This window comes from Rattus rattus, chromosome 5 (assembly GCF_011064425.1).
Source record: "Rattus rattus isolate New Zealand chromosome 5, Rrattus_CSIRO_v1, whole genome shotgun sequence".
In the NCBI taxonomy this organism is placed as follows: Eukaryota; Metazoa; Chordata; class Mammalia; order Rodentia; family Muridae; genus Rattus; species Rattus rattus.
Genome location: NC_046158.1, coordinates 114,963,835 through 114,980,569, shown reverse-complemented (window position 1 = coordinate 114,980,569; position 16,735 = coordinate 114,963,835). Strand labels below are relative to the sequence as shown.

General features: G+C 43.5%; 1 protein-coding gene across 2 annotated transcripts in view; it reads right to left on the bottom strand.

Moving 5' to 3' along the window:
- The window catches only part of Plcb1 (phospholipase C beta 1), a 671,578-nt gene that overhangs the window by 146,138 nt on the left and 508,705 nt on the right, over positions 1 to 16,735 (bottom strand). For both annotated transcript variants that reach the window (XM_032904282.1, XM_032904280.1), the window contains exons 12-13: positions 11,011 to 11,093; positions 2,628 to 2,712 (exon numbers count right to left, since the gene is read on the bottom strand). In XM_032904282.1, coding sequence (XP_032760173.1) covers positions 2,628 to 2,712; positions 11,011 to 11,093 — 168 coding nt within the window. The remainder of the gene's footprint in view (positions 1 to 2,627; positions 2,713 to 11,010; positions 11,094 to 16,735) is intronic.

The window sequence follows — 16,735 nt, the reverse complement described above, 5'->3', positions numbered from 1 at the left end:
TCCTGAGCCTTACTTCACTGTTGCAGCTTGTTCATATAATGGGAAATCAATTTCCCATGAGATGGTTATAAGCTACTGTATCAGGGAGCATGTGCAGGACCCAAGACGGACTTATTTTTAGAGAGGCCTTTGAAGTCCCATAAGCTGGCCCTCTAGCCTTTGCTTGCCACGAGTCTGGGGACTAGTGTGAACTTGAAAACATGCAGATACTGGGCCAAAGTGTCCAGGAGGAAGCGGTTACTTTAGGTTTTGGTTACTCTTTGCCTTTGTGAACAGGGATGTGACTGCTACCAATCCCCCGGACAGGGTCCTCTTACTGTACTCAGGAGTTACAAGGAGATGAAGAGAAGCTCTTCCATTGTGTTACGCTGGGCCCCCTTGAAAACCTGAGTCCAGGACCTGGAGTTGGTATGCCAATGACTTATAGCTCCAAGCCTAGAGAGCCAGACTTCTACTGCTCCAGGCCTAAGAGGCTAAAGATTTAAGGTGACAGGCTTTCAGTTTGAAGGACCACGGTGTGAGTTTTAGCCAGCATTTGTCTGGAACTGGGCAGCTGTCATTATCTTCGGCTTCTGGCAGCAGTGAACAGGAGCAAGGGATAGATAGTATCTGCTTGTGATCTATCTCCTGAAAGAGCTTAGGGTGTCAGGACCCTGAGCACCTAAAATCCTAGTATTATATATAGGTTGGGATCCTGGGAACTTAAGGCTTAGCTCTCTTTGCAAAGACTTCTATTAGATAGGGCCCAATTTCCCTTTCTTGCCCTTTTCAGCTCATTGTGTGTCTAGCACCTTTGTTCCTGACCTCGGCTACTCTTCAGAATCCCAGTGTCATCCCTCTGATGCTATTCTGTTGCTGCTTCTACCCAGCTCCTCTTCCTGCCCCCAGTTCAGCCCTAGGAGAGAAGCAGGACTGAGAATTGTCCTTATGAACTGCTTACGCTGCAACACCAGGGGGCAGCACTGGAGGGTGTCTCTCTCTGGAGTCATTTAGCTAAACAGCTTCCTTTCTACAGTGGCAAAGGGGGCGTGGCAGGTGTGTCTACAACCCATTGCACCGAAGAATCCACACACCAATTAAATACTGCTAGGCACAAGTTTCTGCTGGGCCACCAGGAAACGTGCTCCCCTCTGCTTGGGTGAGTGTGGCTGTTCAGAGTTCGTTGAGGCTGGTGATGGGATGATGTCTGATGCATGCTGTTTAACCCAGAAGTAGCTAGAATGGTACTACATGGAGCTGGAGTTTTGCTTTGGCAGCAAGAAGCTGCAGTTGTAGAGCAGCTCCCTCAAGGCAGGCATATGATGTTCAGGGCTGTCAGGCTGTCATCAGGGCAATCCTGCTGGCTGCTACAGAGGTGCTGCTTGGCAGACAATCCTCTGTTAAAGGACACCCAGGAAGGGGCTAACCACTGTCCATTAAGGAATCAGATTTACTCAGCTCCCCAATAATCTTGTTTAGAGGAAAAATAAGCATTAAGAGAGAGGCTTAAGGCTAGAGAGATGGCTCAGTGGTTAAGAGCACTGACTGCTCTTCCAGAGGGTCCTGAGTTCAATTCCCAGCAACCACATGGTGGCTCATAACCATCTGTAATGAGATCCGATGCCCTCTTCTGGTGTGTCTGAAGACAGTACAGTGTACTCACATACATGGAATAAATTAAATCTTAAAAAAAAAAAGAGAGAGAGGTTTAAATAGTATTTAACAACTATCTTCTCTTAGCTGAATACTCATGGGGAGAGTTGGGACATTTTATCTGTTCATGGATACAACTGATGCCTGAGTATTGTCTCAAAGGGAAATGTAGGTGGTGGGCAGCAGGTGGTGGGCAGCAGGTGGTAGAGAGCAGGTGGGAGAAATAGGGTCAGGAACCAGCCTTGCCCCATTTTGCATTTACTTCAAAGGATTGTGACAAAGATCCAGTGGGGTGTGGGATTTACAGAGTGCTATCCTCTTGGACTGTCTCTATGTGCTGACTTTCATTGTTGAAGACTTTGTAATCTTGACTGATTCCTGACAACTGAAATATTCTTTCCTAGAGGGGAAGAGGGAGGCTGATGAGGTCTGGGGAGTAAACAAATCTCACATATTCAGGAAGTTCCTGAAACCTAAAAGGTTCTCAAGGCTCCTTTCCATGATTATACCAGCAGTGTGGACTGCCTGGGGTTGGGAGTTGGGAATGAAGGGACTGCTCAACCTGTCTAGTTGTGGGCATGTCAGGCAGGGAGCACCAGGGATGTAGCATTTATGAGTTGATGCCCATGCTGGAGTGGGCTTTTGGATTATGGAGTTGCCTATGAATTATCCACACTACTGTCAATAACCCTTCACCTGTATTCTCGTAAGTAACCCCATGGCATCAAATTAGACTTTGGTGAAATTACTACTTTGGCTTGTCCTCAGTAACTTATTTGGGGTAAACAGACATTTGTTCACAAAAACTAACTGTGTCACTTTAAGCTGAGGAGGGCTAAGGCCGGAAAAGAAAAGGAAATAGACACATATCTTCTGACCTCAGTAGAGCTGAGATCCTGCTGGTCAAACTACACCGATCATATATCTATACAGAGGACGTATCTCCCCAGCTGTAACTAATAAGTGTTCTCCTCTGACACGTCACAGCTACTTACTGGGTATTTTTCCAGTGGCTCCATAAGGAGGGCATCACCAAAGATTAATCGGCAATACTCGGCCATCTTGGCTTGTTGCTTCGGGCTAAGAGAAAGAAAAAAGGAATTATGGGGTTTATTCAGAGAGGTTTCATTGCATTATTAACACGGAAAGAAGTCAATCAGGATCATTTTTTTTGCTACGAAACACTATCCTAAATATCACAAGAACACAGGCACTCACATATTACACACACACACAGCATGCAGGGAGATAGTGCAAGGCTATTTTTAAGGTCATCGTATACAACCAAGACAAGGACATAACCTATCAGTTCCCTGTCTCCAGATTCATAAGATTCCTAGAGTTAGAAACTTCATTCCTTTTGTTGGATTCCCTGGCTCTAATACCAACTGAAAGCTGCCTGGGATAGGATTATTTTCATGGTTCCCTGTGAATTCTTGGATTAAATGTATTGCAGCACCAGAAAGCAGAAAAGGATAATTTATAAGAAGTCAACAGGGGAAAGAAGAGTGAGAAAGAGAGGAGACTAGATGGAGGGAGAGAGCTTCATATGCAGAAGGAAACCAAGCAGACATATGTGTGTGTGTGTGTGTGTGTGTGTGTGTGTGTGTGTGTGTGTGCACGCGCCGAATGCTCTTGAATGCGGCCAGTGCTGCAGGTTCCCAAATGGGTTGCATTGCGTGCATGGGGGATGCTGGAAGGGTAAAGCAGCTTTGGCAAAGGCCATCTCCAATTCTTTTCTTCCCTGTTTTTTTGAGACATGGCCTCACTGTGCAGTCTAGGCTGGCCTGATGTTTGAGAATCTCCTGCCTCAACACCCTGGGTGCCAGGATGACAGACATACACACCACTGTGTTCAGATTTGCTTGCCAGCAACGTTTCTGTGCAGAAAGAGTGGAGCAAAGGAGGTAGTAACCCAGTTGGCTGCCAGGAGGAAGTTGGTCTGTCAGGGGCTAGAGTTCAAGGTTTGAGTACTTGAGCTCCTGGCTCTGAATTGCTCTGAATCTGTACGAGAAGGATTTTAACTGCATTTGGAACCAGACAAAGGATGCTGAGAGATGCGACAGAGTAAGGGTTGCACCTTTGAAGAACTACACCAGCAAGATGCATATAAAGTGATCCCATGGGGAGGAGACACACTGCGGCTAGCCCGGATGAACTGTGCCTCCAGCCCTTGTAAAGATGCTGTTAGAGGGAACATCCGAATGCTTTCAGCACTCCTGTTTCTCTTGACCTTTTCAGATGCAATTAAAGATCAGTTTTCTCATCCTGGGCAATGATAAACATCATTACCCGGTACCCAGTACTGCTGGGTTATTTATGATCTACAAGCGGAGGGTCCTAACTTCCCCGGGTTATACTGCAATGGCAATCCATTCTAGCAAAAAAAGAAATGTAGTAAAGACAGGACTAGTAGCCATGATGCAAATGATGGTGCTTTGCTCTAAATAATAAAGATTAGAAGATGTAATTCATATTTTCACTCCTCCCCTGAAGGGTAAGCCTGGAACACACAGTGTTTTCTGCGAAAGGGGTACTTAGACCGAAGCTCTGCTTCAGTGCAGAAGGAAAGCACTCCTTATATGCTGTCTCTAACAAAAATGAATTGTGTGCTCTATGGTCAGGTGAGCTTTTGGGGTGCATATGTCAACTCTCCAAGTTATTATCTTCTTGGAACTGTGGGAACATTGAAGGAAAGATTCCAAGAACTTGCAAAGCCCAACACATCAATTTTAAATCCTTCTCCTGTGATGAAGTCTTCTTATATAAACTAAAGCTCACTTCAAACTGTGCGTCCCAAGGCTAGCTTCAAACTTGCAATTCTCCTGCCTTTGCTGGGATTGTGTCCACAGCAAAGCTTTTCACTTCCACACTGATCCTGTGTTGCTTGAGCAGGATTTTGCTGTATGATCTACACAGCCCTAAGAAAGAAGGATGATGTCTCTCAGAAGTTTGAGAAAGGACTGACTGACCCTTGACTAAATCCTGACTCATACAGGAGGTCATGATTAGGGACAATTCATTAGAAGCTGTATGGATGGGACCTTTGGGGCAGGCAGGGAAGTGGTTGATGGGGTAAATGATTTCTGCCAGTGGTAACTTACATAGGAAGTCTGCCAGGTCAGCCTGCTCTCTGGCTGTGACTGAGAACAGAGCAGTGTGCTTGGCACTGTTCTAGGCTGCACTAAAGAATAGCACAGAGAACTCGCATTTTGAGCAAAGCTATGGGTTAATCCTGATATGAGCAGTTCATGAGCCACACGTCATTCAGATCACCGGGATTGTCAGAAAACTGCAGATTCACACTTCGAGTCTATAGGGCAAACACGCAGGTATTTCTAAGAAGTTCCCAGAGAACATACGCTGTTGGTCTGAGGACTGCTTTGTGGAAGATGTCTGTGTGAATACAAGGAGAGGACGATGTAGGCATCCAAGAAAAAAGTGAAATGTGATATTCTCTAACCAGGTCATTCATGTTCTCAAAAAACACAAGCATTCTTTTAATAGAACAGAGAGCAAAGTGAACACACACACACACACACACACACACACACACACACACACACACACCCTTGGAAAACAAAGAGACTTTAATTGTAGATTAGACCCACAGAAATAAATGACATTAAAACTGCAATTAACAAATAAAGAAATTCCAAAGTTTTTAAAGTATTGACATCAGCCACCATGGTAATAAAATTAAAGGGACAAAAGTCACAAATATATTATGTGTCTCAAGCCACAGAAGATATTTCAAAACATATTAGAGCATTCACAAAGCATCTGCCAAATAGGTCAGTTTTCTGACAAAGAATTTACCCTCCAAGATAAACTAAGCCAATGTCCTTTTTGGATCTTGACAAAAATCTCAGTTTGTAGTAAAACCAAGATTAGAAGTCACTTCAGTCAAATTCAATATAAGATTCTTTCCTTGAAATGCTAGTTAATAAATCAAATGGAAGCTTTTAAAACTGTCCTTCCTTCCGCTCCTGCTTCTCTTTTTGTTATTGTTTGTGGTTGAGGTAGTTTTGTGCGTGTGCGTGTGTGTTGTGTGTGTGTGTGTGTGTGTGTGTGTGTGTGTGCATGCCTGCGCGTGCGCACATGCATCAAGAATCATGTGTACTATGCTGTGGACGTACGGAGATCAGAAGACAAATTTTGTACAGTTGCTTCTCTCCAGGCACCTTTTGTGGGTTGTAAGGATTCGGGTTTCCAGTCTTACTGATTCAGGACCATCACTAGCTGAGCTATTTTGCTGGCAGGAAGTGGGGTTTGTTTAAAACAGTATTCTTTTTTTTTTTTTTTTTGACCCAATTGGTAAGATATAATTGCACACTTAAACATACAAAGCCTGGTACCATCTACCGCTTAGGAACATTGATAACAACCTGTAAATACACAGAGCAGAATCTTAACATCACCTGCCATGGCTTCTCCCTCTCTCTCTCCTCTGTCCTCCCCTCTCCCCCCAGTCTCCTCCTCTTCCTTCAAACTTCTCTCCCGCCCATCCTTCCTTCTCCTCCAATGACAGACCTCCTTCTATCCTGGACCTGCCCCTCACCAGTACTTTACAAATTCAATGGAGAGGTGGTTCTGGTGAAGTCACCTGAGTTCTGAGTCCTTGACTAGGCAGCTGTCCTTGGGGGCAGTGGAATTAGCATCAAAATACAGTAACTTCAGGGCAAACCACAACATTTCACCCTTTTTGTCCAGTTAAAAAGCCTTTTCACTTATATATTGAGTACAATTACCATTCTACAATTTATAAAGCATATGATATACTCAACACCCAGTCCATCACTATATCAGTTAAACAGAACATTCCATCGTAAGAAAGGCTTAAAATCTATATCTTGGCTAGCTTGTATACTATCTGATAATTATCTAATAAAATATGTATATTCAGAGTTATACAGCCTGATAGGCTATGAGACTATAATCAGTCTTCAACCCCGTCAGAAATCTGAGAATGACCAAGTATTCATACACATAGGAAGCCTAACACGGCTTCCAGAACTGAGAGGTTGTAGAGACAAATCTCTGCTAGCACAGGCCCCTGTTAGCAACATGTGAGCGTAAGTCTTCAGCCTTCTGGCCCAAGATCAACTGACAGATTCTTGAAATGCAGATTTTGAAGGGCTGATCACCCTGTCTTGGCAGGGTTTATCAGTCAACTATTCTGCATAATTTGTCCTTTTCTGGACAGTATTAGTCTGCAGATGAAACAGGCAGTTTTGTCCAGTGGCTGCCTAGCCACAAAGTATTGCCTCACCTGGAGGTAGAGATGTTCAAATTCTTCGTTAAATCCACCAAAGGGGAACTGTTAGGAGCAGATATGTCTCAACAAAAGATAAATAACTTTAAATCTCAATTTTTGTGAATTTCTGACGTTTTTGAAAACCATCTACCTATATAAGACAATCTGTACTGTTGTCTTTATATCTTAATAATATCTTGAAAGCACTCTCACAATGTCAGTAATATGTTTGCTATTTGGCCCTTAACTCACATGTGTAATCAACTCAGAAGTTTGTAATGACATCAATAGAAGGTCTAATCCTTGTACTTTTAAACCTTTTTTGACAAATAAATTCTATACCAAAACAAAGTATTCTAATTTAGGAAGTGGGGAGCATCTCTCTGGGAATCTTTGGAAGCAGGCGAGTAGAGAGCAGTTGGGTGAAGCACCCCCACACCAGCCATGGGTAGGTGATTTAAAATGTTTGAAGAGGAAATAGTAAAACCTAGATTTCTCCCATTTCTTTTCCCCAGCAATGTGGCGGGGTTTTTTTTGTTTGTTTGTTTGCTTGTTTTGTTTTGTTTTTTGTTTGTTTGTTTGATTGATTGAATGATTTTTTTAATGGTAGTGTGGATCAAGTTAGTCGGAAGCAGAGTTCTGGGCTGGCCCTGTTGCAGATATAGCACAGAGGACCCTGAGGTGGTTTACCAGAAAAGGAAAGCAGCCACAGATGTGTGCAGGGAGTGGTGCTAGGTCGAGGTGTTGAGGGTTCTGAGGGTTCATCTGGTGTGGGTGACAAAGAGCTTGCTAGGATCTGAGGAGTGATGTTGAATTAGGCGAGGTGATCCACGGGTCAAATATAGGGTTCTAATGGAAGCCCACTGCTTCCACTGAGTGTGTGATAATTCCTCCTGGGAAATCTCTGGGCTGAGCCACTTGGCTCTGGAGGTGAAGGGGAGAACCGCAGAACAACTTGCTCTCACATCAGAAGTCAGCACTTGCATTTCACGTTGCCATACTATTATCATAATTGCGTATCCTGGGAACGTTATTTTCCTGGCTTTGTTTGTTCTCTGTTGTTGCTGTTGTCTTATCATTATGTGTGAATTATGAATGAACTCGCAACAGCTACATTTATTTACCAAGAGAATGCAGTGTTCTGGTGCTAGAGCCTCTTTGCTTTTGTGCAGTGTATGAATTAGGTTTTGTGTCCAGTTTGGGATCTTCATGTAATTAAAGTGGAAGACTGCAAAACACATCCTGTGACCGCGGATCACTGGCACTTTGGGGTGAACACTGGCTGACAGTTGACTCATAGATCTCTGGTTGTCTTGATTCCAAGTCTTGGAAGTTTCTGATACTTCCGTTTAGGGGTGTGTGTGTGTGTGTGAGTGTGTGTGTGTGTGTGTGTGTGTGTGTGTTCAGATCTTGTATTCTAAGGCCAGGCTAGCTTGGTTTGAATCTCACCTCAGCTGCATAGCCTCAGGCAAGCTAAATGCTTACTTGGGGTTCAGTTTGTTTACCTGAAAGATAAGGTTAACCCTGTTCCTTTGATGAACAACGGGGTTTATAGCAAGGGCTGCGAGAACATGGAACATATAGGGAACAGTGTTTGGTGCAAAATACATGTTGAGTAAATGTAAGGTTTTCTCTGTCATGGTGTTTATGGGTGTGGTCTCTCTGTCTACAAGTGAGAGTTTACTTTGTAGCAGGTAAGACAATACAAAATGGAACAGCATTTCTTGATTTTTGTCTGCTTTAAAAAGACATACTCATTTAAGGAAATAACACTGTGGGGTGTCTGTTATTAAAGAAAACAAAAGCTAGGCCCTGTTGACAAATCTGAAAACCACTCTGTCTGATCAAAATGGACAGGGGTTGCTAAACCCAAGGAAAAATGAGATAGACAAGGCAGAGAAAGCCCCCTACAAAGTCACTTGCAAATCTGAGCTGCTGCAAACCAAGTGGGAAATGCAGTCACTGCAGGGGTGAGGAGATGTAGCAAGGAATGGGGTAGGTTCTGGTCTCTTCCATGCCCCTCAGAGGTGTTAGGAAACCTATGTATAGTGATTTCATCGTTCATAGGATGAAATGCTCCCAACGACACAGAATGCAGAGTGGCAAATGCTGTGCTGTCCTGAGAACAAACTAGAAATATACTTACAAAATTGGTTACTTCAAACTAAAGTTGTTTTCTACTCATGCATTAACAGAATACTGTATTTAATTAGTTAAAAATTTGATTCTGCTCAAACTGCTTCCTGAAAATTTAGGAATTCATGCACCAAAGCATGTGTTGCAAATTAGCAAACTCAAAAGGACTCTCAGAAGAAAAGAGAGACAAAGGCATATATGAACCCTTTCATCATAAGTGCTACCAGCTTCATTAAAATAAACAAAAAACCAAAAGGACCCAAACAACAACAACAGCCTTCCAGGGGTCCTTGTGAGGTATAGAAGACTTCACAACACTCTGTAAGGAATCATGGCCCTACCACATGTTCTTTACATCTTCACACTAAAGTTGTCCTTTAAATGATCTTTGTCTCAACACAAACAATTGTCTTTCCTTATGTGCTCATGAGAACAAGCAACTGTACGATACTATGATATACACGCTGCTATCGAGATCATAGTAATAATTACCTCACCTTGACTCTTTGCAATAAAATGAACAGTTACTAGATGGGGTAGTACACCCTTGTAATCTAGCACTTTCCAGGCTATGGCAGGAGAATTGAGTGTGTAAAGCACTCTTGGTTACATAGGAGTACCATGTCTCACAAATGAGGGGTGGGTATTGCCGCTCAGTTGAAGACCGTATATCTCATAGACACAAGGCTCCATATTCCACCACATGCATGGCAAACAGTTGAGTAAATAAAGTAGTTATGCCAGAGTTGTTCTTGAAGAAATAAAGTTTCATAGTTTCATAGATATGAGAAACAAAGTTATAAAAACAAGGTTTTGAGAAATACATCTGGTGGTCAGGATGCCTATAACAAACTTGTGACCTTTCTGAGAGCTACATCTGACATCATGATGCTCAGTGATATGATAAAGTTTTGGTGATCAAGATTCTGATTAAGCTAATTAAGACGAAACAATGAAAGACAACTGTTCTCAGAAAGACCCCTATCCCTCCCTGTGGTAAATTCCAAGAACAACTGCAAGATGTCATCCTGACCCTGCCCGACCACCAGTTCACCCCCTCTTTAAGGGACGTGCCAACTTAGCCCTTTCCCAGTGATTCTCCAAGGCCAGGTGTAGGGCTGGATGAGGAAAATTACTAATTGAGCCAAGAACAGCCCTTGAGCAGGCCAGCAATACCTGACCAGATCCTTTGTCCTGTGCATCAATGAGAATGGGCCAGCTAAGCCTGTTGCTGAAGTCTGCCCTCTGTAATGAATAAAAGTTGTGTGCTTTTTGGGCTTGGGGTTGCCTCCCCCTGCATGGATGAGCAACCCCATGTACATGGATTAAAAACCTTATATCCTCATGCAATTGCAGCGGTCACTTTGTCAATCTGTGCTCTGTGGGTGGTGCTCCTGAGATAAGGCCACTATGGGGTCTTACAATATTCTTTCCTTTTGTATCTCAGCAGTAGGTGCAGGCTACTTTGAAATAGACAGATTTTTTCCAATACAAATAAGCAGTGAAAAAGAGCAGGAAAAGGAGGGATGTAGCCAACAGACACAGGTATGAGAAGAGAGTTAGCCATTCCAACCACAGTCAGAAGCAGAGGGAACTGGCCTTTTAAGACAGCAAAATGGAGTACAAATGCATAGCAATGGGATTTCTGAAAGAGGGTTTTAAGAGTGGCCCACTGATTTCCAACTTGGTAAAGAAATGACATACCATAAAGACAATGCACTCTACGATACCTCAAAGTGAAATCCTTGGTTTAGAACCATATGATGGCAGACTGAGAGGCTGACCCCACTAGCCCATGGTCTATTTTAATGCTCATAAGGTTTAAATGAGTGGTTCATCCTTTGCAGATGAAAGTATTCCACTTACTCTACAAAATGATTGAAAGACACCAATGCTGATGTCAAACCACCTGAAATCGGGTGGAAAATTGCTAAAGAGGCCTCAATAGGGAGGAAGACTGCTCACCAGATGTTCCAAATACTTACGAATCCACATGGTTCTCAAAGGAAAGGAGGATGGGAAAAGGAGAAGTCTTGAACGCACACTCTGCGATGGCTTCTATGACTTCCTAAAACAAGAACACACACATACTCAACACTGCTCAGTTCTTCACGTGCATTTCCCCCCCCCCCGAGTTAAATCCATTAGTCTGGTGGGGTTTCTTGTTCATTTCTTTTGGTCTTTCTATGTGTCAGGTTTGTAGCCACTGCTGTTGTTTACAGCAGTACTGGGCTCAAAGCTAGGGCCTCACGCATGCTAGGCAAGAACTCTAGCTCTGATGATGTGCTCGGCTCTGAGAGCTGATTTTTGGACGATCAAATAAGGCAAATTTTCTACCCATGCATTTACTTTCTGAATCAAACTGCTATTAGCATTTGGTCATCTTTATTTCTGGTCTGTTATTTGTATATGTGTGTGTGTGTGTGTGTATGTGTGTGTGTGTGTGTGTGATTTTGTTTAATAATAGTTACAAAATCTGTATTTTTCATAAATATTATTAAGAGATAAATAAGAGGGGTTGGAGTATAGATGGGTAGCAGGGTACCTCCTGAGAGTGGGCAAGGTCCTGGGTTTGATTGCCAGCACCAAACTCAACCAAACAACAGCAAACAAAGTGGAGACAGACCTTATGTTGATGACAAAAATGCTTAAGACAGAGTTGTGCAGTCACCATCCCAAAGTACAGCAGCTGCTCGCTTTCCCCAAGCCCACCTCACACACACTCTCTCAGCAACCACCCTACAGCCTGAATCTTTACGTTTCCGCATACCTCTTGTTCCAAACATCTCACATACACTAAATCATGGGATGTATGGTTGGGAATCTTCAGGTAATGCGTTTCCGAAGCCCAGGTGTGTTCTATCAGTTTTCCTCTTACAGTTGTTGTAAGTATTTATTTTAGGGCAGGAGTGGTTTAGGCTACTCTATACCCTATATGCTTTATCCAGCAATGAGAATACACCATATGTCATAAGCTTCAAGAGCTCTACAAAATTCTGGAAAAAATACCATGTTGAGTTAACTAGACATCAACTGTTAGATGAGTCCATAATTCTGGGAATGGACTCTTGAAAGAAGAAAAAAACAGGCTGACTAGCATGAGCTCATTCCCAGTCTTTTACATGCTTCCAAATCACTTTTCATTGTAAACTGTCTACAGCAATGCACAAAGGATCAGACTGCAAAGCATATTCACTACTACGTACTGGAACATTTTTTCCCAAAGTGTTTTCCTTATTTACATGGCATTGAAACACAATCTCTTATTTATTTATTTTTATTTGCTTTGAGGATTTATTGGTTTTTGTTGGATGTGTGTGTTGTCTACAAGCATGCCCATGCACCACGCACATGCAATGCTTACAGACACCAGAAGAGGGCATCAGATTCCCTGGAACTGGAGTTACAGATTGGTCCTGTGGGCTCTGTGAATTACACTCTGGTCTTCTAGAATGACCAGCGTTCCTAATCACTGAGCCATCTCCTCAGCCCCTCGGTTACTGTTTAAGTGCCCCACCATCCACACTATTTAAACTTCACATTACCCTACACTGCTTTTCTTTACATTTACTCTTTGCAGTTGTGACTTCTGTTCTCATTCTTCATGCTGAAACCCTTCCCACAGACTCCTCTCTCTCTCCTGTGCAGTGCACAGTGTTCTTTATAGCAATGTCATTAAGCTATTTCCCTTGCCTGGGAGTGGAAATGAGGCTTTCTAATTCTGGGCTGCATTTGCATATATCTTCTAAGAATGATGCTCTAGCACAGGGCGAGAACCACTCTTACTCTTAGAAGTGAATTCACAGATTGCTTTTCATACATAATCAATTTAACTTTTATCACTGCCGAGTCCATCAAAATAAGAGCACTATAAAAAGCAAGTGATGTCAGGAAGCAGCATTTTTTATTTTGTACAGTCACACACAGATTGTGGATGCAAGCAGGCTTGGGTTGAGCAACTGTCTTGGACTTGCAAGCCCTGTGATGTTGGGAGAATTGACCTAGTGCTTCTGAGCTTTGGCATGAAGGGTTGTAAAGTAGGAGTGATAAGCCACAGGTCTGTTGTGAAGGTACAGTGAGAGAAAGAGAAAAGATAGCTCACACTGAGCAGATATTAAGTCATCTTGAGGCTCTTTTCTTGCTATTGATTCCCTCCTTCTCGTTATAACCTACACTACTACTACTAACACTAAGACCTCAGTTAAATGCATTCATGCTATATTCCACACACAATTGTACCATGCTACTGACATCCCATAAGGGGAATACTAATCTTCCTTTAGACAGGTTAGAAACTGAAAGTTCAGAACTCCAGCTCACCTCCAGAAGGTTTCCAAGCTCATCTGTCACATGCTTCTCAGCTCCCACTCGGTGCCTAACCAAGTCTGGCTTGTGCTGACCGTGCTATGGGTAGGGACTTCTGGCATCTTCCTAGTGGGCATGGGCCAAGCAAACAGGACTCTAAAACTCCCCTCACCAGTTTTACAGAGGACCCACTTTGACTCTCAGCCCTCAGAAGGTTGAATAAGAATTCCTTACCTGTAAAACACTATAGCCTTTATCTTTATAGGAAGAAAACTGAAATTTGGCTTTGCAGTCAAAGACAATGTTCCAATGTCTGGGGCTCACATCTGCAGGCTTCTCACAGCATGCCTGACAGACAGTGAAATGCATTTCTATTTACAGTAAGCCTAGGAGGGGCACTATTACCACTCATTTGCTGAATAGGAACAAGGCTCAGGCTGATAGGAAGCTTTTCCAAGATCTTGCAGCCATTAGTACTGGAGCTGCTCCTGGATGCCCTCAGTTGACCCAGCAGTCAACTAAGACCCTAACATCTATCTTCTTTTTCTCTCTATCATCTGTCTTCTCTTTCTCTCTTTTCCTTCCCTCTTTCTCCTCTCTCTGTCTGGCTCTCCTCCTTCTCTACAATACATTTAGCTACAGGTTAAAAAGCTTTGTCAAATTTTCACATCAAATAAGTCTTTACTGAATTATAAGTTGGTGACCAGTGAAAAATCCAGAAGCCTTTCCGGGAGACTTTTGTTCTTAAGGTATGAAATATTTGGAAGGTATGCATGATTTCTCAGGGTCAGAAAACTAGCAATGACTCTTAAGCTGCTTTCTTCCATGCGTGCTACATTAGTGGCACGGGTGTTACAGTCATTTCCAGTACCACACTCCTATTACTCCAGAGACTGACAACACTGCTTTCAGTAACCTGCTGACTGCACAGGTCAGTGAATAACTGCAGTGGGAAAACTGTGCTTGAACACCTTTCCTTTGTATGTCTGGATTGTGTGCAAATTCCAGACACAACTGTACAGTGCCACTGACCTCCCATAAGAGGAATACTTACTTTCACAGTTGCTCATGTACTGCATGCTTTTAATCTCAGTACTCAGGAGGCAGAGGCAGGTGGATCTCTGTGAGTTTGAGGCTAACCTGGTCTACAGAGCAAGTTCTGACACAACCAAAGGTACACAGGAAAACCCTATATCGAGAGAGGGGGGGAGGGAGGGAGGGAGGGAGAGAGAGAGAAAGAGAGAGAGAGAGGGAGGAAGGAAGGGGAAAGAGGAAGGGAGGAAGAGAGAGATATGAAAGAATAGCAGAGGGAGTTTATATTGGTAGACATTTATGGAACGATATAAAATTATACCTTAAATTATCATTTCTTACAGAAAACAAAGCCTTATTTTCAGAAATCTTTGATTTGACTGATTTATTTATTTTTATTATGTGTTTTCTTTTCCATTCTACTTCATACAATTGCTGGTTAAGGGTAGCTGCCTGAGGGGAGACAAATCCTGGGATGGAGTGGGGAGTGTGGTGTCTGCCCTGTGTAGGGCAAAAGAGACTGAATGTGAATGGAGTGGGACCAGAAGGTACATTTGAAGGACAGCTATTAAAAAGACCAAGACAGATGGTGTGAAAACTGGAGCAAAGGTCAAACGGAGAAGTGAGGCTAGCCACAACTCCATGCTGGCATAAAGAAGCTGACTTACTGCCTCCCCTTCCCCTTGGAGCAGACCACTTGGTTTCCGTCTATACAATAAGCAAGTACAATATGTAAATAGGAATCATTGCTTTGTGAGGTGCATCACAGGGCAGTGTTCTGAAACACACAAACCGAGGGCAGACAAATGGTGTGACGTAAAAGGGCAAACTCTGCACTCTGCTTATTTTGCTGGTGCAGTATGGACTAGATGGTCAAATACAATCTAGACACACTGCAAAGCCAGTTCCAAATGCCCAGGTAACAGAGTAAGTGACATTTCACTGCCTGCCAAACGTTATATGAGGAATCTCATATACCTCAATGGAGGGGCAGATTTCATTTGCATAATGGCCAGAGGAAAGGCAGACAGACATGAAAGTGAGGCTACACTTCGATTGCCCTGGGATGGCAAAACTCCAAATCCTTATTGATCACCTCCTCTCTGTCAGGCTCAATTCAGTGTGCTGGGGCTGGATGAGGTCAGAGAATGAAGGACTCATCTTTGTGGGATTACATGATAGTAGGAAACCCAGTAGGCAGAGGACACAGTGATTGGGTTAAGCAGCATGTTATAAGGTGACTGGGTCCCATGTGGAAATTTAAAAACACAAAGCGAGGTGGTGAGAGATTTTTTATCTGAAAGGGTATGGAGTCACCATTAGTAGGAATATGAAACAGAGAAGTCCTAGTAGTCCTTACTGGGGTGACATTTGAGATGCTTCAAAGAAGTAATGGGAGAGCTTCTGTTCAACCTGGGCAGAAGTATGGTGGCCTGGAAGGGTCAGAGAACCTTGATGTGGCTCATGTAGTTCCCAAAACACAGTGGGTTGAGTGAATGACACAGTACGTGGTAAGGATTGGGGTAATTTGCTGATTGGACAATGGAGAGCAGAAGAGGTCCAATCCCTTGTCCCAATCTGACCCTTCCAAAGTCGCTTATGCACCAGGCTCTGGGAAAGCAAACTGCCACTCTGCAGAGCAGGGGCTGGTCTTGTGTGAGGGAAGTGGGGAGCTCTAAGTGTCAGAATTAAGTCACAAAGGTTCTGCACTGCAGTTACCGGACTCTGAGAGAGGCATCTGTATCCTTGGCTCTTTCCTAACTTGGCTCCTGGAGTAAAAACAAAACAACAGCAAAACAAAACCAAAACACCCTGTTGCTAAATTTATCTACAGCTTAGGCTAGCGTTTCCACTACTACCCGCTCCCCTCCATGTCTCTCCATATCTCATGAGCAGAAGCTCATGAGGGTAGAGCTGGGCATTCTCTGGCCACCCTGCTTACCCTACCCACCAGCAGGCAGATGGATGTGGTCCTCTGCCCTTAAGCCTCGAAAGCTGCCAGAGTTTGGATGCCCTGGGAAGCAGGCTGAATGAGTTCAGGCAAGGACATTTATCCAGCAGAGGGCAGATGCTCCCAAATGTGACTGAAGGACCACTTGTAGGTCAAGTGCACGGGAAGAGTCACTCCAAGTGAACCAGGTGGCTAAGGCGGGGAAGTCCATGCTCCACACAAAGGAAATTTTCCTCAGAACATGCTAGTTGTTTATTCTGATCTCAGGACCTCAAAAAATTTTGGTGATTAAGCTTTAAGAGAATGGAATCATGACTCACAGGGATTCTAACAGATAGATGTGGGACATGGCAGGGAGGTGGGTGAGTGTCCCAGAAGCTCATGTATAGCTCCAGGTCATCCCTACTCCTCCTATGGTCAGG